General features: G+C 43.6%; 4 protein-coding genes across 4 annotated transcripts in view; 2 read left to right on the forward strand and 2 right to left on the reverse strand.

Annotated features, from left to right (window-relative positions):
* The window catches only part of LOC132837099 (uncharacterized), a 489878-nt gene that overhangs the window by 52404 nt on the left and 412523 nt on the right, over positions 1-24951 (reverse strand). The window lies entirely within an intron of this gene.
* LOC132837177 (histone H2B-like) lies at positions 3351-21370 on the reverse strand. Its single transcript, XM_060856893.1, has 2 exons — positions 21350-21370; positions 3351-3776 (listed from the first exon to the last, which is right to left on the reverse strand). Exon 2 carries the CDS (start codon positions 3763-3765, stop codon positions 3385-3387), a length of 381 nt encoding a protein of 126 aa, XP_060712876.1. The 5' UTR covers positions 3766-3776; positions 21350-21370; the 3' UTR covers positions 3351-3384.
* LOC132837109 (histone H1.01-like) lies at positions 21557-23033 on the forward strand. The gene has a single exon (XM_060856803.1). It carries the CDS (start codon positions 21699-21701, stop codon positions 22377-22379), a length of 681 nt encoding a protein of 226 aa, XP_060712786.1. The 5' UTR covers positions 21557-21698; the 3' UTR covers positions 22380-23033.
* LOC132837135 (histone H3) lies at positions 23611-24371 on the forward strand. The gene has a single exon (XM_060856836.1). The coding sequence runs from the start codon at positions 23653-23655 to the stop codon at positions 24061-24063; it is 411 nt and encodes a 136-aa protein (XP_060712819.1). The 5' UTR covers positions 23611-23652; the 3' UTR covers positions 24064-24371.

Below are 24951 nucleotides of genomic sequence, written 5' to 3' on the forward strand. Positions count from 1 at the left end.
CTTTGTGCACACCAGTCCAACACTGGCATCTCCAATTCAAAACTTGATTGAATTTTTTTGGAAGAAGTAACAAAGAGGATTTATGAGAGAAGAGGGATGGACTTGATCTCTATGGACCTCAGTGAGGTGTTCGACAAGTTTCTTCATGGTGGGCTAGTTAGCAAGGATAGATCACACGGAATAGACCGAGAAGTAGCCATTTGAACACAGAACTGGCTTGAAGGTAGATGATAGAGGGTCATGATGGAGGGTTGCTTTTCAGACTGGAGCCCTGTGACCAGTGGTGTGCTGGGTTCTCTGATTTTCATTGTTTATATAAATGATTTTGATATGAACATAGGATATATGGTTAGTAACTTTGCAGATGATACCAAAATTGGAGGTGTAGTGAACAGCGAAGAAGGTTATCTCAGAGTACAAGGGGACTTTGACCAGATGGGTGAGTGGGCCAAAGAGTGGCAGATGAAGTTTAATTTAGATAAATAAAGGTGCTGCATTTTGGAAAGGTAAATCAGGGTAGGTCTTATACACTTAGTGGGAAGGTCCTGGGGAGTATTTCTGAACAATGAGACCTTGGAGTGCAGGTTCGTATTTCCTTGCAAGTCTTGCTGCAGGTAGATGGAATAGTGAAGAAGGAGTTTGGTATGCTTTAATTTTTGGTCAAAGCATTGACTGTAGGAGAAAGTGAGGACTGCAGATGCTGGAGATCACATTCTAAAACTGGAGTTCTGGGAAAGCACAGCAAGTCAGACCATTTGAGGCGCAGGAGAGTTGATGTGATGGGCATAAGCCCTTCATCAGGAATGGCATTCCTGATGAAGGGTTTATGCTTGAAATATTGACTCTCCTGATCCTCTGTTGCTACCTAACCTGTTGCGCTTTTCCAGTGCCACACATTGAACATAGGAGTTCAGAGATCATGTTGAGGACATTGGTTTGGCCACTTTTGGATTATTGATTGCAATTCTGGTGTCCCGACTCAGGAAGGCTGTGTAGCTTGAAAGGTTTCAGAAAAGATTGACAAAGATCTTGCCATGATTGAAGGGTTTGAGCTGTAGGGAGAGGCTGGGGCTGTTTTCAGTTGAGCGTCGGAAGAGCAGGGGTGACCTTAGAGGTTTTTTTTTAATCATAAAGGGCATGGAAACTGGAAATAAATGTGTTCTTCTCCCTGGGATAGGGGAGTCCAGAACTAGAAGGCAGGGGTTTAAGCTGAGCAGAGAAAGATTTAAAGAGGATCTAAGGGACAATTTTTTCACATAGATGATGGTGTATTTCTGGGATAAGTTATGAGAGGAAGTAGTGGAGGCTGGTATAATTACACTTAAAAGGCATTTAAATTGGTATCTGATAGGAAGGGTTTAGAGAGATATGGGCCGAGTGCTAGAAAATTAGATTAGAGTAATTTAGGATATCCTGTCAATATGGACAAGTTGGATAGAAGGGTCTGTTTCTGTAATGCACTATCTCTATGACTATGACCTAGAAGCCAGTCACTGAGTTATTTCAGTTTTGTATATTTGTGTCTCTCAGATATCAAGCTTGCAAAGTAACATTGCTGAAATGTTACATTGTCTCAGGCCTTTTCTGTAAACAAGTTCTGGAATTTATCTTCTGTCTCCCTTCCCTACCTCTGGGAGAAGAATTCACATTTTTTTACAATGCAGGAATGTATGAATGGAAAAGGTTTTTGTTATATTTGCACCTGTTCTCTCTCTCTCTCTCTCTCTCTCTCTCGGATCACGTGAAGATGTTTGGACAGAAGAACTCCCACCTTCTAAGCCACTAAAGGTTAGGAATGTGTTCACAGAATTTGGAATCAATCGTGCTCTAGAGTGAGAGAGAAAAACCAGAACCATTTCTCTGACATGAAGTGCCTGTGTTAATTTGGTCCATTTTTTTCTTCAGTTGACGATGACAAATGAAGACAAGTCATGCCTGCTACCAGAAGAATTTCTATTCTTCACCAGCAAGGGCAGCAGAGTTCTGTGACTAGCACCTCCGAATGTTCTGGTAGACAGATGAGCCATTACCTCCCTGCCTTCCAGCATGCACATCTTGGTCCCTTGTCCTTTCAAGATGCATTAACGATGTATAAGTCACGTGACTGTCAACCTCCCTCTGCAAGGGAACAGACAATGTCTTAATCCAAGGCCCGCTGCATTTTTTGACCATTTCTGTAATTGCACTTCAACAAAGGAGCTGAAGGACAGAGCAAATAGGAGCAGGAGTAGGCCACCCAGACCCTCCAGCCTGCTGCAATGGTATTGTCCAACTCAGATCAAGGATTGAATGTCAGTACCAAAAGGTCAATAGGTTCCTGGCAGGTCATTGGTATTCAATTTAGCTTTTCAATGCAAGGTTTACACACTGATATCTGACTCGGTGTTTGAGAATAAAATAAATTTTCATTGTACATGGTCTGCATTTTGAATATCCACCTGAATCTGCGTCGCTTACCATTATTATAATGAGGATCTGTCTGCCCTCTTGGGTGGGTGTAAAAGGTCCCAATGCCACTATCCAGGGAAAAGTGGGTGGAGTCGGGGAGTTCTTCCAGGGTCCTGTAACAAGGACCTTCCATCAGCCATCACTGTGATACACACACATCCAATCCGCAGCATTGTCACCTTCCTACTTGTGGGATCTTGCTGTGCGCTAATTGTGCAGTTGTTTCCACATGACGATCCTTCAATAAATTTACAGTGAAGTATAAAATACTTTGGGACATCCAGAATTCATGATACCCACACAGTAATAGGTTTGACCAGGGGACGAAGCTTTTCCGTTCCGTTCCGCTCCAAGGGGATATAAACTGACCTCTTTTGGATGGATGGTCAGTTTGACACTGTTCAGAAATGGGTTCATTCTCAAAATGTTCAGTTCAAAGGCACTTACGAGAGTTTGAAGGGTCACTGGACTGAAAATATTCACACAGTTTCTCTCTCCACAGGTTCTGCTGGACCTGCTGAGTCTGGTCATCATTTTGTGGTTTGCTTGGTTCAGATTTCCAGCATCCACATTATTTGTTTTGTTTTATTGAAGGGTGCCTTCTTGATCTTTGGACTGGCTCAGGCAAGAGCTCTACTCACCCTGGGTGGAGGCTCAGTCTTCATCAGTTCAAGGGCAATATGGAACTGTGGATTTTAAAGTGAGTGTTCTTACGTCTTGACATAATAAATAAGAACACATCAGAGAATAAGGCACACATAGGGTCAGCGATCACTCATTCATTTACAGAACATTTATAAAACACAAATATTGCAGAGACATTAATTGTACATATCCAGAAACTTAATGGTTCTGCTGTTTCAGGAATGTTGTAGGTATCTCTTATAAGAGCCTTTAGGTTGTGAATGTGTGTTTGTTTCAGTACAATGCAGTCCTTCACTTGGAGCTGATGTTCTTGGTCACCGCCTTTGTGCCCTCCGACACGGCGTGCTTGGCCAGCTCCCCAGGCAGCAGCAGCCGCACGGCGGTCTGGATCTCCCGGGAGCTGATGGTGCTGCGCTTGTTGTAATGGGCCAGGCGGGAAGCCTCCCCCGCGATGCGCTCGAAAATATCGTTGACGAACGAGTTCATGATGCTCATGGTCTTGGAGGAGATGCCGGTGTCGGGGTGAACCTGCTTCATCACTTTGTAGATGTAGATGGAGTAACTTTCTTTCCTGGACCACCTTCGCTTCCTACCGCCCTTCTCTTGCACCCTCTTCACTGCTTTCTTAGCACTCTTCTTGGAGGGTTGCTGCACTTTCTTTTCCTCAGCCATCGCGCCGCTCACTTTCAGACACAGAATAAGGGAAAGCAGGCTCAGAGATTGCTCTTTATAGACTGATGGTGTCAGCAATGCTCATAGAGTCATAGAGATGTACAGCAATGAATTAGACCCTTCAGTCCAACCCGTCCATGCTGATCAGATATCCCAACCCAATCTAGTCCCATTTGCCAGCACCTGGCCCATATCCCTCCAAGCTCTTCCTATTCATGTACCCACCCAAATCCTCTTAAATGTTGCAATTGTACCAGCCTCCTCCACTTCATCTGGCAGCTCATTCCATACCTGTACAACCCTCTATGTGAAAAAGTCGCCCCTTAGGTCGCTTTTATATCTTTCCCCTCTCATCCTAACCCTATGCCCTCTAATTCTGGACTCCGCGAACCCAGGGAAAATACCTTGCCTATTTATCCGATCCATGCCCCTCATAATTTTGTAAACTTCTGTAAGATCACCCCCTCAGCCTCTGATGCTCCAGGGGAAACAGCCCCAGCCTGTTCAGCTTCTCCCTATAGCTCAAATCTTCCAAACTGGCAACATCCTTGTAAATCTTTTCTGAACCCTTTCAAGTTTCACAACATCTTTCCGATAGGAAGGAGACCAGAATTGCATGCAACATTCCAACAGTGGTCTAACCAATGTCCTGTACAGCTGCAACATGACCTACCAACTCTGACCAATAAAGGAAAGCATACCAAACAACTTCTTAACTATCCTATCTACCTGCGACTCCACTTTCAGTAAGTTATGAACATGCACTCCAAGGTCTCTTTGTTCAGCGACATTCCCTAGGATCTTACCATTAAGTGTATAGGTCCTGCTAAAATTTGCTTTCCCAAAATGTAGCACCTCGCAATTATCTGAAGTAAACTCCATCTGCCACTTCTCAGCCCAATGGCCCATCTGGTCCAGATCCTGTTGTAATCTGACTTAACCATCTTCACTGTCCACTACACCTCCAAGTTTGGTGTCATCTGCAAACTAACTAACTTATCTCTTACACTCACATCCAAATCAATTATGTAACTGACAAAAAGTAGATGACCCAGCACTGATCCTTGTGGCACTCCACTGATCACAGGCCTCCAGTCTGAAAACCAACCCTCCACCATCACCCTCTGTCTTCTACCTTTGAGCCAGTTTTATCCAAATGGTTCTGTTCTCCCTGTATTCCATTTGATCTAACCTTGCTAACCAGTCTCCCATGGGGACCCTTGTTGAACGCCTTACAGAAGCCCACATATGTCACATTTACCGCTATACCCTCATCAATCCTCTTTGTTACTTCTTCAAAAAAACTCAATCAAGTTCGAGACATGACTTGCCATGCACAAAGCCATGTTGACTATCCCTAATCAGTCCTTGCCTTTCCAAATACATGTACATCCTGTCCCTCAGGAATCCCTCCAATAATTTGCACACCACTGACATCAGGCTCACTGGTCTATAGTTCCTTGGCTTGTCCTTACCAGCTTTCTTAAACAGTGGCCCCATGCTAGCCAACCTCCAGTCTTCTGGCACCTCATGTGTGACTATCGATATACAAATATCTCAGCAAGACTTATAGTAGTTGATGGATTATGTTCATCTTGGAGCGCAGTTACTAGCGGTGTACCACAAGGATCTGTTTTGGGACCATTGCTTTTTGTTATCTTTATAAATGATCTAGAGGAAGGACTTGAAAGCTGGGTAAGCAAGTTTGCGGATGACACAAAAGTCGGTGGAGTTGTGGATAGTGAGGAAGGAAGTGGTAGGTTACAGCGGGATATAGATAAGTTGCAGAGCTGGGCGGAAATGTGGCAAATGGAATTCAATGTAGCTAAGTGCGAAGTCGTTCACTTTGGTAGGAATAACAAGATGATGGATTACTGGGCTAATGGTAGGCTACTTGGTAGTGTGGATGAGCAGAGGGATCTTGGTGTCCATGTACACAGATCTCTGAAAGTTGCCACCCAGGTAAATAGTGCTGTGAGGAAGGCATATGGTGTACTGGGCTTTATTGGCAGAGGAATTGAGTTCCGGAGTCCTGAGGTCATGTTGCAGTTGTATAAGACTCTGGTGCGGCCTCATCTGGAGTATTGTGTGCAGTTTTGGTCGCCATACTATAGGAAGGATGTGGAAGCTTTAGAACGAGTGCAGAGGAGGTTTACCAGGATGTTGCCTGGAATGGTAGGAAAATCTTATGAGGAAAGGCTGAGGCACTTGGGGCTGTTCTCATTGGAGAAGAGAAGGTTTAGGGGAGATCTGATAGAAGTGTATAAGATGATTAGGGGTTTAGATAGGGTAGATACTAAGAACCTTTTACCGCTAATGGAGTCAGGTGTTACTAGGGGACATAGCTTTAAATTAAGGGATGGTAGGTATAGGACAGATGTTAGGGGTAGATTCTTCACACAGCGGGTTGTGAGTTCATGGAATGCCCTGCCCGTATCAGTGGTGAACTCTCCTTCTTTATGGTCATTTAAGCGGGCATTGGATAGGCATTTGGAAGTTATTGGGCTAGTATAGGTTAGGTAGGATTCGGTCGGCGCAACATCGAGGGCCGAAGGGCCTGTACTGCGCTGTATCCTTCTATGTTCTATGTTCTAAGACGCCCAGCAATCACTTCCCTAGCTTCCCACAGAGTTCTTGTGTTCACCTGATCCGGTCCTGGGGTTTTATATACTTTTATGTGTTTCAAGACATCCAGCACTTCCTCCTCTGTAATATAGACATTTTGCAAGATGTCACCATCTATTTCCCTACAGTCTATATCTTCTATATCCTTTTCCACAGTAAATACTGATGCAAAATACTCGTTTAGTATCTCCCCATTTTCTGCAGCTCCATACGAAGGCCATCTTGCTGATCTTTGAGGGGCCCTATTCTCTCCCTAGTTACCCTTTTGTCCTTAGTGTATTTGTAAAATCTCTTTGGATTCTCCTTAATTCTATTTGCCAAAGCTATCTCATGTCCCTTTTTTGCTCTGCTGATTTCCTTCTTATGTATACTCCTACTTCCTTTATACTCTTCTAAGGATTCACTCGATCTATCCTGTCTATACCTGACATATGCTTCCTTTGTTTTCTAAACCAGACCCTCAATTTCTTTAGTCATCCAGCATTCCCTCTACCTATCAGCCTTTCCTTTCACCAGAACAGGAATATACTTTCTCTGGTTCTTGTTATCTCATTTCTGAAGTCTTCCCATTTTCAAGCTGTCCCTTTACCTGTGAACATCTGGCCCAATCACCTTTCGAAAGTTCTTGCCTAATACTGTCAAAATTGACCTTTCTCCAATTTAGAACTTCAACTTTTAGATTTGGTCTATCCTTTTCCATCATTATTTTAAATCTAATAGAATTATGGTCGCTATGCTAATGAAGGATGGGGGAAAACCTGGTTCCTGATTGGGTAATTTATATGACAGTCAAATTTTTTTGTATCATATCTCTGTGACTTGCCAGTGTGGGATTCAGTGTCTGCAATGAAATGTGAAGTAGCAGTTGATTCTGACTGAGGGAGATTTGTTTTTTATCTGTGACACAGAAAGTGACTGTGGTGTTGGTTCTCTATCTGTTGCTCATTGTTACGATGATGTGGGAATGAAGGAGTGTGTTTCTAGCCCAGCATGTTAGTTTATGGTCCGATGTAGCATTTGTGATTGTCACTTTCTGATAAATCCACAAAACTGATAAATTTATCTGGATTTGCTCTTATCTTTTATTGCTGACAAGTTAGTTATACTCACTGTGAGCTGCCTATTGTCAATTACAGCTATTTGAACACAGTACCTTTGAGAATTTTAATTGTAACTACTATTTTGTTCTGCCCATGACAATCTATTGTGCATAAAAGTGTTTTATTTAGTTTTCCCACTGATTGTGATTTCCAGATTACAGTGTGAACTGTACTGTGCTGTTCAAAGTTTCAGGGTTTTTTTAGGGTTAGTTTGCCCTATCCCTCTCCATCGCTCTGTGAAAATGGGAGTATGATTATTGATCTGTCCCTGCCAGTTTCTATCATGCGAATGTGAAAGAATAATATTCAATCTCTACCTGTCTGTTTCTATAATATGAGTATGAAAGTGTATTTATCAATCTGGACCTGACAGTTTCTGTGGAGTGAATGTATAAATGCAGTTATCAAAGTGTCATTGGCGGTTTCTGCTGTGCAAATGTGAGTGTCTTATTCTTGACCTCTATGTTATGCAATGTGAAAGTGGGAGTGTAGTTATCAAACTGTACCTGATATTTTCTGTTACATGAATAAGAGTGTCTAGTTATCCAGTTACAACAAAATTTCTGCTATGTGAATGAGGGATTGTAGTTAGCAACCTTCCCTATCAGCTTCTGCTATATGAATATCTGAGTACAATTATCAACCTGTACTTGCCAGCTTCTGCTGAGTAAAGTAGTGAGAGTGACTACTGACCTGTCAGTTCCTGCTGTGTGAATGTGAGAGTTTAGGTATCAATCCAGAACTGACAGTTTCTAATATGCAAATATGGAAATGTAGCTGTTAACCTGTTCTTGTCAGTTTCTTCAGTGCGAGTGTGACTACCCATCTATGCCTGTCATTTTCTGCTATGTGAACGTATGAGTGCAGCTGTTAGTGTATTCCCCTCAATTTCTGCTGTGTCATAATGTGAATTTAATTATTAATCAATCCCTGTCGGTTCCTGCTTGGTGAGTGCGTGAGTGTAATTATCAAAAACCAAGAGGTACATTTTGATACGTGAAACCAGGAGTGTTATTATTATTCTGTTCTGGTCAGTTTCAGCTTTGAGAATGCAAGTGTTGTCTGTGTTGTCAACATTTGAGTGTAATTATCAATTGTTTTCCTTTCAGATTCTGCTCTTTGAATATGTGAGTGTGTTTATCAATCTATATCTGTCAGCTTCTTAAGTGACTGTTGCTATCAGGGTCTACCTGTCAACGCAGTGAGTTGTCAATATATCAGATGTGGGAGTTTAAGGAGAGTTTGCGGGTTACTGTGGATTATATCTGCAATAAATGCTATTGGTTGCGAATCCTATCTGATCAAATGGATTGGTTGGAGAGACAGTTAGAGGCAATGAGGAATTTGCAACAGCAACGGAATGTGATGGAAGGCAATTATAGGAAGAGGGAAAAAGTCATAGATGCAGTCACATAGATGGGTTAACACCGTCTCCAACTCCAAGGTAAGAGAGGCAGGCAGTTAGTGTAGGGGTCTTCCGTGGCGAACTCCATTTCAAACAAATATGCTGTTTTGGAAAATGTAGGGGTGATCAATTCACAAGGGAACATAGCATGAACAGCCAAGGTTATGGTTTTGAGACTGGCTCTAGTGCACAGGGGTACGTCAGGTTCCAAGAGATCAATTGTGTTAGGGGACTCTCTAGTCAGAGGTACAGACAGACTTTTCTGTGATCATAAGTGAAAAATCAGAATGGTGTATTGCTTCCCTGGTGCCAGGATCAAGGATATCACAGAGAAGGTGCAGAATGCTATCAAGGGGGAGAGAGGCCAGCAAGAGGTCATTGTCCACATTGGAACTAATGACATAGGAAGGGAAAAGGTTGAGATTCTGAAGGGAGATGACACAGAGTTAGGCATGAATTTACTACTCGAGAGTAGTAACATTTGGATTACTCCCGGTGCTACGAGCTAGTGAGGGCAGGAATAGATGAATGCATGGCTGAGAAGCTGGTGTATGGGAGATCGATTCACATTTTTCGATCATTGGAATCTCCTTTGGAGTAGAAGTGACCTGTACAACAAGGACGGATTGCACTTAAATTGGAAGGGGACTAATACACTGGCAGGGAAATTTGCTAGAGCTACTTGGGAGGATTTAAACTAGTAAGGTGGGGTGTGGAACCGAGGGAGATAGTGAGGAAAGAGATCAGTCTGAGACTGGTACAGTTGAGAACAAAAGAGAGTCAAACAGTCAGGGCAGGCAGGGACAAGGTAGGCCTAATAAATTAAACTGCATTTATTTCAATGCAAGGGTCCTAACAGGGAAGGCAGATGAACTCAGGGTATGATTAGGAACATGGGACTGAGATATCATAGCAATTACAGAAAAATGGTTCAGGGATGGGCAGGACTGGCAGCTTTAAAGGATACATATACAATAGGAAGGACAGAAAGGGAGACAAGAGAGGAGGGAGAGTGGTGTTTTTGATAAGGGATAGCATTACAGCTGTACTGAGGGAGGATATTCCCTGAAATACATACAGGGAAGTTATTTGGGTGGAACTGAGAAATAAGAAAGGGATGATCACCTTATTGGGATTGTATTATAGACACCCTAACAGTCAGAGGGAAATTGAGTAACAAATTTGCAAGGAGAGCTCAGCTATCTATAACAATTATAGGGTAGCTATGGTAGGGGACTTTAACTTTCCAAACATAGACTGGACTGCCATAGTGTTAAGGGTTTAGATGGAGAGGAATTTGTTAAGTATACAAGAAGATTTTCTGATTCAGTATGTGGGTGTACCTATTACAGAAGGTGCAAATCCTGCCCTACTCTAGGGAAATAAGGCAGAGCAGGTGACTGAGGAGTCAGTGGGGGAGCACTTTGGGGCCAGTGACCATAATTCTATTAGATTTAAAATAGTGATGGTATTACTGCTGCACTAAGGGAGGATATTCCTGAAACTACAACCAGGGAAGTTATTTGGCTGGAACTGAGAAATAAGAAAGGGATGATCACCTCATTGGGATTGTATTATAAACCACCAAATAGTCAGCCGGAAATAGAGAAACAAATTTGTAAGGAGATCTCAGCTATCTGTAAGAATAATAGGGTGGTTATGGTAGGGAATTGTAACTTTCCGAACAGACTGGGACACCGTAGTGTTAAGGGTTTAGATAGAGAGGAATTTGTTAAGCGCGTACAAGAAAATTTTCTGATTCAGTATGTGGATGTTCCTGCTAGAGAAGGTGCAAAACTTGACCTATTCTTGGGAAATAAGGCAGGACAGGTGACTGAGGTGACAGTAGGGCAGCACTTTGGGGCCAGCGACCATAATTCTATTAGTTTTAAAGTTGTGATAGAAAAGGATAGACTGAATTTAAACGTTAGGCGAAGGTGAGTATTGCTGATGCTGGAGATTAGAGTTGAGAGTGTGGTGCTGGAAAAGCACAGCAGGCCAGGCAGCATCCGAGGAGCAGGAAAATCGACGTTTTGGGCAAAAGCCCTATATCATCCTGATTTTTCCTGCTTCTCTGATGCTGCCTGACCTGCCGTGCTTTTCCAGCACCACACTCTCAGATCTAAAAGTTGAATTTAGATTGGGGGAAGGCTAATTTTGGGGGAAGGCTAATTTTGACAGTATCAGCACAGTCCCAGTGGCCTAATGGATAAGGCATTGGCCTCCAGAGCCAGGGATTATGGGTTCTAGTCCCACCTGGGGTGCTGTAGGTTAGCGTTGGCAGTTGAGCATCTACTTGGGTGGCACGGCGGCACAGTGGTTAGCACTGCTGCCTCACAGCGCCAGAGACCCGGGTTCAGTTCCCGCCTCAGGCAACTGACTGTGTGGAGTTTGCACGTTCTCCCCGTGTCTGCGTGGGTCAGGTAAATTGGCCATGCTAAATTGCCCGTAGTGTTAGGTATGGGTGAGTTGCGCTTCGGCGGGTCGGTGTGGACTTGTTGGGCCGAAGGGCCTGTTTCCACACTGTAAGTAATCTAAACTTTCAAAAGCTGATTGGTGACAGATGTTCACAGGTAAAGTGATGGCAGGAAAATGTGAAGACTTCAAAAATTAGATAACGAGAGTCCTGAGACAGTATACTTCTGTTTGAAAGTAAAGGCTGGTAGGTAAGAGGAATGCTGGGTGACAAGAAAAATTGAGGTTTTAGTTAAAAAAAAAGACAGAAGCATACAACAGGGATAGACAGAAGAGATCGAGTGAATCCTCAGAGTATAAAGGCAGTAGGAGTATATACTTAAAAGGGAAATCAGGAAGGCAAAAAGGGGACATGACATAGCTTTGGTAAATATGGTTAAGGAGTATTTGAAGGGTTTTTATAAATACATTAAGGACAAAAGGGTAACTAGGTAAGGAATATGGCCCCTCTAAGAATAGCAAGGCAGCCTACGTATGGAACAGCAGGAGATGGGGAGTTACTAAATGAGTATTTTGCATCAGTGCTTACTTTGGTGAAGGGCATGAAAATTCTACAGTGTGGGGAAGTAGATGGTGACATCTTGAAAAATGTCCATATTTGAGAGGAAGTGGTGCTGAATGTCTTCAAATGCACAAAAGTAGATAAATCATCAGGACCTGATCAGGTGTACCTTAGAACTCTGTGGGAAGCTAGGGAAGTGATTGCTGGGCCCCTTGCTGAGATATTTCTATCATTGATAGGTAATAGGCGCAGGTGAAGTGTTGGAAGACTGGAGGTTAGCTACCGTGATGCCACTGTTTAAGATTAGATTACTTACAGGGCAGAAACAGGCCCTTCGACCTACCAAGTCCACACCGACCCTCCGACCAGCAACCCATCCAGACCCATTCCCCTGCCTTTAACACTTCACCTAACACTATGGGCAATTTACCATGGCTAATTCACCTAACCTGCACATCTTTGGACTGTGGGAGGAAACTGGAGCTCCCAGAGGAAACCCACACAGACACAGGGAGAATGTGCAAACTCCACACAGACAGTTGCCCGAGGTGGGAATTGAGCCAGGGTCTCTGGCACTGTGAGGCAGCAGTGCTAAACACTGTGCCACCCTAAGAAACGTGATAGGGAAAAGCCAGGGAACTATAGACCAGTGAGCCTGACTATGATAGGTAAGTTGGAGGACATATATTTGGAAAAGCAATGACCGATTCCAGATAGTCAGCATCATTTTATGCATGGAAAATCATGTCTCACGAAGTTGATTGAGTTTTTTGCAGAATTAACAAGGTGTATTCATGAGGGAAGAGCAGTGGACGTGATCTATATGGACTTCAGTGAGGGGTTCGATAAGGTTCCTCACGGGAGACTGGCTAGCAAGGTTAGTAACTTGTGGAACTTTTCAGAGAATATCTCTGGGTTAGCCACACCAAGCAACCCTATTGTCATGGGGCTGAACATTTTAACTCCCCTCCCATACCTGCAAGGACATGTAGGTCCTGGGCCTCCTCTATCGCTGAACCTTAACTGAGAATGTCTACAGCCTTAAGACTTGACTTTAAACATTTAGACTGAAATGTAATGTTGAATTATAGAACACATTTACTGCACTAGAAAATAGACAAGCAGGAATGCTCAGATAAAGGGGGGAATCTCAATGAATGCAGAAGATAGGGACATCTGGTCTTACCAAGTGATAACAGGATGCTGTAAGGTAATTAAGAACATTTGCCTTAGTCTTGGTGAATCTGAGAGAACAGGACACCAAATGGTAACATTCACAGCCGTTCCCTTGTGACATGAATGATAGTGTTTGATTCTGACCCGGAAACGAAACTCAGTATTATCAAAAGCTTTGTCATTAACGGTCAGATGCTGCCAATTATAATGGATTCTCATTGCCCATTGCAAGCGGGGCAAACACAGAAAAAAAATCTTTGCTGACTTGAATTCAAAAGGACACTAGAAGGAGAGACCATTTTAGTGCTGAGGCTATTGGAGCCTGTACAGATTTAATTCTTAGTGTTTATCTGCTATGGATTGAACTTACCTGCATTTTGGGACTCTATGATGATATTGAGTAACTATTACCAGTTACTAATACAAACTCTGCTAAAGGTAAGATTAATGAAGCTTTTACTTACGTGCTGTTCTTGCTGAGGACTCTACAGACTTTAGATCAGAGTGGTGCTGGAAAAGCACAGCAGGTCATGCAGCATCCTAGGAGCAGGAAAATCTACGTTTTGGGCAAAAGCCCTTCATAGGCCTCTATTCCTGATGACGGGCTTTTGCTCAAAACATCGATTTTCCTGCTCCTTGGATGCTGTGTGACCTGCTGTGCTTTTCCAGCACCACTCTGATCTAAACTCTGGTTTCCAGCATCTGCAGTCCTCACTTTTGCCTAGACCTTACAGACTGTTCCACTGTCAAATCTAACTAGTCAGATCTTATGTCTTATTCGAATTTGAATTACAAACTTGAAAAGAAGGCATGTTTAATTTGAGATAAATTAATCATTTTAAATACAACCATGCAGTGACATTTCAGCCTCAGGTAAAGAATGATTCTGTGCTTAAGTTAGAAAGCAGGAATCTGCTCCCAGCTTAAAATTATTCGAAACCTAACATTGAAGACAGTCTGACACAATCTGTCGGGAAGCCATTTTATGGTTAAAAGATTACCCACCTTTGCTAAGAAGCCATTTTGTCAAACAATGACATCAAACATGCGAGCTATGCAAGGTTACCTTATGGCATCTCCCACTTAATTTAGACTGGTACTTCCATATAGGAACTTATCTCGCTAGCAGATGCTTAACTCAGCTGGGTATGTTTTTCCCACCTGAGTTCTGTAGGAGTGATCAGTCAAGCGCACACAAATCTGTCAATTAACTTTTCTTCTTTATGAATTATTGTCTTTCACTGTTATCTATCTAATTAAGAACATGCAATGTTTTTGTAAACTTTTGTATAAAGGAAGCCACTTTGTAGCAGTACATTATACGTTATGTTGTAACAGTGATACTATTAGTGAATAAAGGGAATGACTAAAATTAAACTAAACTGTCTGTAAGAGGTTTTTATTCCAGACTTTCAAAGAGTACGATCTCTGGGACGAACCAAGAGAGAGGCTTTACAGATCAGAGTACACAAGGGATTCCCTGGGCTGTCTCAAACTGTAACAATTTGGCGCTGCGAGCAGGGTTCCAACAAGGGCTAAGTTTGAGTGAAACTGGAAAAGAGTAGCTTCACCTAAGGGTTAGACCTGAGACTACTGGGCCCACAAGGTAAGCTTATATCTTGATTGCTCTCAGTCTGTACAGTCATGCATCGGGATGGGAGCCTGGGACACAGAGGGGGCTCCGAGACCGGAATTGATTCGGGGTGAGTTCAGGGAGAACCGGGGGCTGTTTGTAAGAGGAACTGGTCCCGGGGGGGGGGAGAGAGAGAGAGAGAGAGACTGACACCGACCTTTCTCAGGCTGTGTGTGGGTCTGCTGAAGGAGACAGAACGGGATGAAGCTGCTGTGGGACCTTCTTGCGGTTTGCAATCCCATAAACACGGATTGAAATTCATTGTTTGGCTTCAGTTTTGCGCTGTTTATTGCGAATAGACATTGAAATAAAGGACAGTAGAAACAAATGTGATAATCCTGTGTAGGGTAAATATAGCAGGCACCGGATAAACGTCTCCAAGTATGTGAAATCGTGAGTAGTATTTGTTTTTCAACAGTTAATAATGTATTGGGAGCTGGACATTGAACTGCGTAATCATTCCATTTATGGAGATGTCCATATATTGTTGAGTTTATTTTATCTCACTGAAATGTTTTAGAATTTGGGAGACAGAAAAAACTGGAAGGAGCTCAGGACTCGAGTGGAACCAGGATTAGATTAGATTAGACTTACAGTGTGGAAACAGGCCCTTCGGCCCAACAAGTCCACACCGACCCGCCGAAGCGCAACCCACCCATACCCCTAACACTACGGGCAATTTTAGCTTGGCCAATTCACCTGACCCGCACATCTTTGGACTGTGGGAGGAAACCGGAGCACCCGGAGGAAACCCACGCAGACACGGGGAGAACGTGCAAACTCCACACAGTCAGTAGCCTGAGTCGGGAATTGAACCCGGGTCTACAGGCGCTGTGAGGCAGCAATGCTAACCACTGTGCCACTGTCTGCTAACCACTGTGCCACTATCTGCACTGTTCACCTTGCCTTGTTCAAAAACAAAGAATTGTAATGATCATGATCTGAATATTACATTGATCATTTGATGTCCTCCTACTCAGCTACTAGTGATTTACAGGAGCTCTCTCTTTTGTCTTTCTCCAGGCAAATATTTGATGGATCAATCCAAGTGTGTCCAGCTGCTTCTCACACCCAGCAGGTATGTTACCACTGTCGGAGAGGAGAAGGTCCTTTCCACTGTCTGAGTGGATTGAGTCACACACACATTGAGCTCCATTTCCAGAACTACACATTCAATCCAAGAGTTAAACACAACTGACGACATATAAATCTATATTATTTTGCCCTGTTCTCAGTGTTTACCACCTCAGTGACAGTAAATTCCATCATTCAAAGCCAATTATCATTCATAAGATTAGAAGCAGGTTAGACTGTATGCTTATAATAAATACACATTTATGAGCTGCATTAAATTCATATGTAGATTTGGCATTTTTAAAGGTTTAATCAATTTGAACAAACCGATCATGGTGTTACATGGTTATAATAAATATAAATATGAAGTGTATATTTGAGTGCAGATATAGAAGCAATGTTGGACATTTGAGTAATTGAGCAGGACAAAATTGTTCCAGGATTTGAACATCTTTCCTTCAATAAGGTGTCCAGAACAGAACAAAATCAGCCTGGGTAACAGAAGGCCAACTCCCTTTGTCAAATGTATTTCTAAATTCAGCTACTGTTGCCTGTAAGGTGTAACGCATACAAAGAAATATCCAACAGAACAAAGATGCATCTCCAACATGATCTAATATTCTCCATTCAATACTTGTGCTGTCACCGGAATTAGTTTCTTTTCTGGCTCTGCCTTATATTGGGTGTTGGGTTAGCTCAGTTGGCTGGATGGCTAGGTTGGAATGTGGAGTAACATCGACAACGTGGGTTTGAATCTCTCACTGGCTGAGGTTACCATGAAGGACTGTCCTTCCCCACCTCTACCCTTGTCTGAGGCATGGTAACCCTCAGGTTAAACCACCACCTATCAGTTGTCACTCTCTCTTCCTCTATCTCGCTCTGACACTCCAGGTGACGTCTAACAAGTGTTTTGTACAAGTTCAACATCACCTCCCTGTTCTCGGACTCTAGGCCCTGATTAATAAAGCCAAGGATGCTGTGTGTTTTATTAACCCCCCTCCCCCTGTTATGTTACCTTCACAGATCTGTGCACATATACCCCCAGCTCCATCTGTTCCTGCATCACCTTTAGAATTTTACCCCCCCTATTTTGTATTGTCTTTCCATTTCTTTCATCCAATGTCCTTCACCAAATTTGTATTAAATCAATTTTTGTCTTTATTTTCCAATGTTGATGAATAAAACCTATTTTGTAAGTCAAACACATTTTCTCCCTCCTAGTCATTTTGTTTCATTTCCTTGCTACTAACTAACAAAATAATTCTGGTCTCCTTCCTATCGGAAAGCTGTAGTGAAACTTGAAAGGGTTCAGAAAAGATTTACAAGGATGTTGCCAGGGTTCGAGGATCTGAGCTACAGGGAGAGGCTGAGCAGGCTGGGGCTGTTTTCCCTGGAGCGTCGGAGGCTGAGGGATGACCTTATAAAGGTTTACAAAATTGTGGGGCATGGACAGAATGAATAGACAAAGTCTTTTCCCTGGGGTCGGGGAGTCCAGAACTGGAGGGCATAGGTTTAGGGTGAGAGGGGAAAGATATAAAAGAGACCTAAAGGGCAACTTTTTCATGCAGAGGGTGGTACGTGAATGAAATGAGCTGCCAGAGGATGTGGTGGAGGCTGGTACAATTGCAACATTTAAGATGCATTTGGATGGGTATATGAATAGGAAGGGTTTGGAGGGATATGGGCCAGGTGCTGGCAGGTGGGACTAGATTGGGTTGGGATATCTGGTCGGCATTGACGGGTTGGACCGAAGGGTCTGCTTCCATGCTGTACATCTCTATGACTCTATAACTCCACAAAAACATTCTGGCTAGGATCAGGTTGAGTCAATTTGGCCCCTCAGGAAACCGCTCCCCTATTCCATACGAACCTATCGATTCAATATGTAAATGTATCTTCTAGACAAGGTGCAAATCTTGATCTACTCTTTTCATATAATGGTGTGTCAGTGGGGGAGTACTTTGGGCCAACGACCATAATTTTATTAGTTTTAAAACTCTGATGGAAAAGGATAGACCAGATCTAAAAGTTAAATTTCTAATTTGGAGGAAGGCCAATTTTGAGAGTATTGGGCAAAAACTTTCAAAAGGTGACTGATGGCAGATGTTCACAGGCAAAGTGATGGCTGAAAAATGGAAAGCCTTCAAAAATGAGAAAATGAGGGTACAGAGACAGTATGTTCCTATTCGGGTGAAAGGTATGACTGGTAGGCGTAGGAAGAGCTGCAGGAGAAAAGAAGTTGAGGTTTTGGTCCAAATAAGAAGGAAACATGTCAGTTAAATACAGGAGAGATTGAGTGAATCCTTCAAAAAGTATAAAGGCAATAGGGATATACTTGAGAAGGAAATGAGGAGTGCAAAAAAGGGACATACCATACCTTTGGCAAATAGTTTTAAGGAGAATTCAGATAGATTTTATAAATACATGAAGGTCAAAAGGGTAACCAGGAGGGCCCAGCAAAGATTAGTAAGGCAGCCTATGTGTGGAAGAAAAGGAAAAGTGGGAGATACTAAGCAAGTGCTTACTGAGAAGAAGGAAAGCGAAGATATAGAATGTGGGGAAACAGATAGTGACATGTTTAAAAAAATGTCCATAATACAAGAGGGTGCTGCTGGATGATTTTAAACAGAAAAGGTGGATAAAGCACGAGCAGCCGATCAGGTGGACCTGGAACATGATGTGAGGGAAGTGATATCTCAGCCCCTTGCTGAGATGTTTGTATCATAAATAGTCACATGTGAAGTGCAAAAAGACTGGAGGGTGGCTACTGTGGTGCCACTATTTAAGAAAGGTGGTAAGGAAAAGCCAGGGAACTATTCAACAGTGAGCATAACATCAACAGTAGACAAACAGTTGAGGGGATTGTGAGAGACAGGATTACATCTTTTTGAAAGGCCAGGATTGATCAGTGGTAGTCAACATGACTTTCTGTATGGGAAGTCATGTATCACTAACTCGACTGAGTTTTTTTTTAATTGATAACTGACGAGGGCAAAGTGATAGATGTGATCTACATGGCCTTCAGTAAGGCATTTGACAGAGGTCCCCATGGGAAGTTGGTTAGCAAGATTGGATCTCATGGAATACAGGGAGAAGTAGCCATTTGGATACAGAACTTGTTCAAAGGTAGAAGACAGAGGGTGGTGGTGGAGGGATGCTTTTCAGACTGGAGGCCTGTGACAATTGATGTGCTACAAGGATTACTGCTGAGTCCACTGATTTTCATCCTTTATATAAATGATTTTAGTTAAAAATGACAGAACACCAGGTTTTATTCCAACAGGTTTATTTAGAAGTACGAACTTTCAGAGTGCTGCTCCTCCATCAGGTGTCTGTATTTAGCAAGCTTGTACTTCTAAATAAACCTTGGACTATAACCTGGTGGAGTGTCATTTTTAACTTTGCACACCCCAGTCCAGTACCGGCACCTCCACATTATTATGAATGATTTGGATGTGAGGTTTCAGGTATTAGAACATAGAACATAGAAGGATACAGCGCAGTACAGGCCCTTCGGCCCTCGATGTTGCGCCGACCGAATCCTACCTAGCCTATACTAGCCCAATAACTTCCAAATGCCTATCCAATGCCCGCTTAAATGACCATAAAGAAGGAGAGTTCACCACTGATACGGGCAGGGCATTCCATGAACTCACAACCCGCTGTGTGAAGAATCTACCCCTAACATCTGTCCTATACCTACCACCCCTTAATTTAAAGCTATGTCCCCTAGTAACACCTGACTCCATTAGCGGTAAAAGGTTCTTAGTATCTACCCTATCTAAACCCCTAATCATCTTATACACTTCTATCAGATCTCCCCTAAACCTTCTCTTCTCCAATGAGAACAGCCCCAAGTGCCTCAGCCTTTCCTCATAAGATTTTCCTACCATTCCAGGCAACATCCTGGTAAACCTCCTCTGCACTCGTTCTAAAGCTTCCACATCCTTCCTATAGTATGGCGACCAAAACTGCACACAATACTCCAGATGAGGCCGCACCAGAGTATTGTTAGTAAGTTTGCAGATTACACAAAAATTGTAGGTGTAGTAAACAGCAAAGAAGGCTACCTCAGAATACAGCAGGATCTCGATCAGATGGGCCACTGGACCCAGGAGTGGCATACGGAGTTCAATCTAAATCAGTATGAGCTGCTGCAATTGGAAAGGCAAATCAGGACAGGACTTACACACTTAATATTAACGTCCTGTGGAGTGTTGCTGAACAAAGAGACGTTGGAATGCAGGTTCATTGCTACTTGAACGTGGAGTTATAGTTAGATAGGATAGCAAAAAGGCATTTGATATGTTTTCCTTTACTGGTCAGAGCTTTGATATGTGACTTAGGAGAACATGTTATGGGTTTACAGAACATTGGTAATGCCACTTTTGGAGTATTATGTGCAATTCTGGTCTCTCTCCTATAAAAAGAATTGGTGAAACTTGAAACGACTACTTAATATAGTAGTCATAAAGAAAAGGCCTACAATTTGGGAAGAAATATAGCGAGATGGGAAGGCTGCAAACTGATCCAAATTCAGCAAATGACTGCAAAAAGGGATTTAACTAACGAAGAACAAATGAAGAAAATAGTAATATTGTGGAAACCATTTTTTTAAAAACTGCTAAAACACTAATAAATGTGTAAAGAGAGAAATGAACATAAATAGGTTTGCAAAGAGGACCACATGCCACTTACAACATGAAAGAGGAAAGCTCAAAATGGTGAACGAAAATGTCTCAAAAATCACTAACATACTATTGTTCTCTGTTCACAAATGTTCACACAACTAACACAGTCGTGATATTGGTGAGTTTAGTGAGAGGGAAGAAATGAACCAAATCAGTATATTTGGGAAATGATGTTGGGACATTGGATAGGATTGAAGGTTGGGAAACACCAGTCCTTGATCATCTTCGTCCCAGAGTATTTAATGTAATACTGGATGCAGTGATGGACATGTTCTATAAGCTCTGCAATAATTTACACAGATTGGGGACGAGCTAGTGTAAGCAATCCAATGGGAAAGGGAGGTAGATATAAAATTGTGAACTATAGACCAGTCAGCCTGCAGGGAAAAAAATCAAAATGAAAGCTTCAATTGCGAAGCATTTGACAAAACAGTATTCAAGATCTGCTGGAATCAGCATGGACATGAAGGCCCTGTTCCAGTGCACACTGTTCTGTCTTCTCAGCTTGACAAACCGACTGGCCATCTTTGAGGGTGTAAACAGTGGAGCTGATGAGAGTGTAACGGTTACTGAGGAGAAAAACTACAACTAACTCCCAGGACACCGCAGCAAAGGCTGAAAGTATGAGACATTCTATCCTTCCACCTTTATATTTGGTGATATTTCTGGCGTGTGACTGTGTGAATGTGAATATTGTGTCAGAGAGGCTGTCGGAAAAGGGCGGACGGTTAGTCGAACGTAACTGTGTTTGTGTGTCCGTCAATATTATGATATTTCTGGGTCTCTCTTGTGAAAATCAAAAACATTTTCAATTCATCTTATTCCCTGGCTCCCCCACTAGATCTCAAAGGTAGAATTTAAGACAATGTATTCGTTGATTTCAAGATTTCAGTCTAAAAGTACCGACAATGTCAGCGCTCAGCTCAAAGAGCTCGATCTGTGCGGCAGCAAAATGCGTTCAACTCGACAGCGGAGCCATCTTTTCAAGTGAAAACTTTTCAGTCGCAAACCTTCCCTTGTCTGGATCAGGAACAATCGAGCCTGGCTCTCTGGAGATGCTGAATTTCAGAGGAATCGGAGAGTTTAGGCCGTTAGAGAAACACAGAGAGGCAGCAGGAGCAGGGAGCTGACGGCAGGTTGTCCCTGCGCCGTCCGCTCGCTGCCTTGAAGTTGCTCAGTGCCGCCGCCAGCAGCTTCATTGCTGACCCAGTTCAGACTGACCCAGAGAGAGATTCAGCGCAGAGTTCTCAACATGAGCGACAGTGCAGCCGCCGAAACAGCTCCTCCAGCCTCCGCTCCCACCAAAGCCAAGGCTCCCAAGAAGAAGGCGGCGGCTCCCAGGAAAAAACCACCCGGTCCTGGGTTGGGCGAGCTGATTCTGAAGGTTGTCGGGGATATCAAGGATCGCAAAGGGGCGTCTCTGTCCGCAGTAAAGAAGGCGCTGGAGAGAAGAGGGATCGATGTGGGAAAGCGAAAGACACAGATCAAGATGAGTATCAGGAGGTGCCTGGCGAACGGTTCCCTCGTTCTGGTCAAGGGCCAGGGCGTCTCCGGCTCCTTCAAACTCCCAAAGAATCCAGTCAAGGCAAAAGCGGGAAAGAAGGCGGGAACATCAGCGGCCGCCAAGAAACCGGCCGTGAAGAAATTACCGGCCAAGAAGGTGACACCAAAGAAATCCAAGGCCAAGAAAATGACAGTCAAGAAATCCCAGGCCAAGAAAGCGACAGCCAAGAAATCCCCAGCCAAGAAAGCGAGCGGCAAGAAGACGGCACCGCCAAAGAAAGCGGTGAGCAAAGCAGCGTCAAAGAAACGGACTCCCGTGAAGAATGTGAAAAAGGCCAAGGGTCCTAAAGCCCCCAAACCCCTCAGCAAACCGGCTAAAGGCAAGGCCAAGCCCAAAGCGAAAGTGACCAAGACAGCAGCAAAGAAATGAACCAGTCAGTGTAATATGTAACCATCTGAACCCAAAGGCTCTTATCAGAGCCACCCACTTGTCTCAGGGAAGGGCTGAGCCCGGATCCAATGTTTCCCGGCGTCGAGCGCAAACCTACCTTAGATATTAATTGATCTGAATAACTCATGCCATGGTTTACGAGAGTGGAGACCTGTGAATCGGGAAGATATCATATAGAGACGGTTTATTAATCTCCATCTGGTTATTTCACTTCGCGACTTATAACCCTACCGAGTCACGAATATGACATGTTGTAGTATTTGTATTTCATTGACCCGTTCAGGAATGTTACTTCGTTCAGTTTTGATTCTGAGACCCTGCGCATGTTTTCATGGCGTGTTCCTTCCATCTGCCTGTTACAGACAGTTCAGGCAAAACTTCCACATTGCCTTCGGGCTAATTACAATCTGGGGGTAATACAAAAAAAAACAGGGGCGGCACGGTGGCTCAGTGGTTAGCACTGCTGCCCCACAGCGCCAGGGACGTCTATGTGGAGTTTGCACATTCTCCCCGTGTCTGCGTGGGTTTCCTCTGGGTGCTCCGGTTTCCTCCCACAGTCCAAAGATGTGCAGGTCAGGTGAATTGGCTATGCTAAATTGCACATAGTGTTAGATGGATTAGTCAGGGGTAAATATTGGGGAAAGGGTCTGGGTGGGGTTGCTCTTCGGAGGGTCAGTGTGGACTTGTTGGGTCGAAGAGCCTGTTTCCACACTGTGGGTAATCTAATCATAAAGTGAGATTCTGTCCTTTTACCGGTGTTCACTGCATTAGCTTTTCAGGTGTTTAAATTGGCGGGGTTGTTTCGATTGATTCACGGCGGGTAAACGTTCGGTTGTTCAGTTTGTCTGAGCTGTTTTAAACCCCGCCTTTCCTCCTGCCTGTGACAGACAGATCAGGCAATGATCCCGCCTCTGTCCGCGATGACTGTAAACTAGGTTTTAAAGAATTACGATAAAATATTAAATTCTACCTTAGTTGCAGACGGATGGTGTTTTGCGTTTTAATGGTTACTTTAATCTCAAGGTTTGTGAGGGTGAATTCGGAGGGAATTTTGAAATTGACCAACTGACATTCCAATTGAACCAATCAGATTCCAACAATTCTTTTCCTGCCTTTTCTGTCCCTTCCGGAGCTGTTTCTCTGTGGGTTGAGGGACAGGGTTGTATCCAATCCCAACTCTAGGGCGGGCTCTCCATTCCCTTAAACAGGCAGCACCGCAGCAGCCTGTGTGTGTTACAGAGAGTAGAAGAGAATGGCCAGAACTAAGCAGACAGCGCGCAAATCCACCGGAGGGAAAGCTCCCCGTAAGCAGCTGGCGACCAAAGCGGCCCGCAAGAGCGCTCCGGCCACGGGCGGAGTGAAGAAGCCTCATCGCTACAGGCCCGGCACGGTGGCTCTGCGGGAGATCCGCCGCTACCAGAAATCCACCGAGCTGCTGATCCGCAAACTGCCCTTCCAGCGCCTGGTGCGAGAGATCGCTCAGGACTTCAAGACCGACCTCCGCTTCCAGAGCTCGGCGGTGATGGCCCTGCAGGAGGCCAGCGAGGCTTACCTGGTGGGGCTGTTTGAGGACACCAACCTGTGTGCCATCCACGCCAAGCGGGTCACCATCATGCCCAAAGACATCCAGCTGGCCCGCCGGATCCGCGGGGAGCGCGCCTAAACGGAGCCTGGCCGGCCCTGCACATTCACCCCGAGAGAGAGAGAGAAACATAACGGCTCTTTTCAGAGCCACTAAACTATCCAGAGAGCGGGAAACGATGAATTACATTAATATTGTAATTGCAAAACTAGGAAATAAATAGGGAATGAGTTGTAAGCCCTATTGACAGGGGCAGGCACGTCATATCTAATGAAATCTCCCGTGCTCGTAGAATTTATTATAGCAGATTGGAATATAATTTTAGCGTGACGTTGTGGTAGTGGATTATAATTTCCCGCGAATTCTCTATCGGTGTTCATATATTTTGTCGTTTGTGCATGGAAAAGATTTGGTACTAAGAGATCGAACTCTTACTTGTGAACATTAGTGTTGTAATTTGCGAAATGCAGACAGGGCCTGAGTAAAACATTAATGGGGAGTCAGTTAAACAATAAAGTAACAGATCGCGCCAGTCAAGGATCGCAGACGTTGGAACATGGCGTGACATCAGTAATGCATTTCAGGGGCGTTAGTTGAAGACACAGATTGCACAAGCGGCACTGATTAGAATATACGCTGCTGTAAATGTTATATAACTTTCACATGCTTCATTATCGTAGTGCAGTATTAATTCCGGATTAATTAATGTCCTCACTGTCTCCCTTGGTGTTCCCGCCAGCTGTAACTATGTGATCATTGTTGAGAAAGCAGGCGGGAAAACATGGCGCCAAATCATCAACCGTTTTCTTTCAAATTTGAAAATCCCGCCGAAATGTAGATCCGAGCAGGGAGTATTCGTATTTAGTCATTACCCGAAAGAAAAATTGCAAATTAATGAAGCTAGAAGCTATTTGAAAGATTCCAGATGGTATTCATTCCCTCCGAAGACACTCATTCAATCTGTGAGGA

The sequence above is a fragment of the Hemiscyllium ocellatum genome, chromosome 49 (assembly GCF_020745735.1).
Source record: "Hemiscyllium ocellatum isolate sHemOce1 chromosome 49, sHemOce1.pat.X.cur, whole genome shotgun sequence".
NCBI classification, from domain to species: Eukaryota; Metazoa; Chordata; class Chondrichthyes; order Orectolobiformes; family Hemiscylliidae; genus Hemiscyllium; species Hemiscyllium ocellatum.

Excerpts from the sequence above, each read along its gene's own strand:
- LOC132837177 (XM_060856893.1), bottom strand. The coding sequence starts at position 3,765 with ATGGCTGAGGAAAAGAAAGTGCAGCAACCCTCCAAGAAGAGTGCTAAG.
- LOC132837109 (XM_060856803.1), top strand. The coding sequence starts at position 21,699 with ATGAGCGACAGTGCAGCCGCCGAAACAGCTCCTCCAGCCTCCGCTCCC.
- LOC132837135 (XM_060856836.1), top strand. The coding sequence starts at position 23,653 with ATGGCCAGAACTAAGCAGACAGCGCGCAAATCCACCGGAGGGAAAGCT.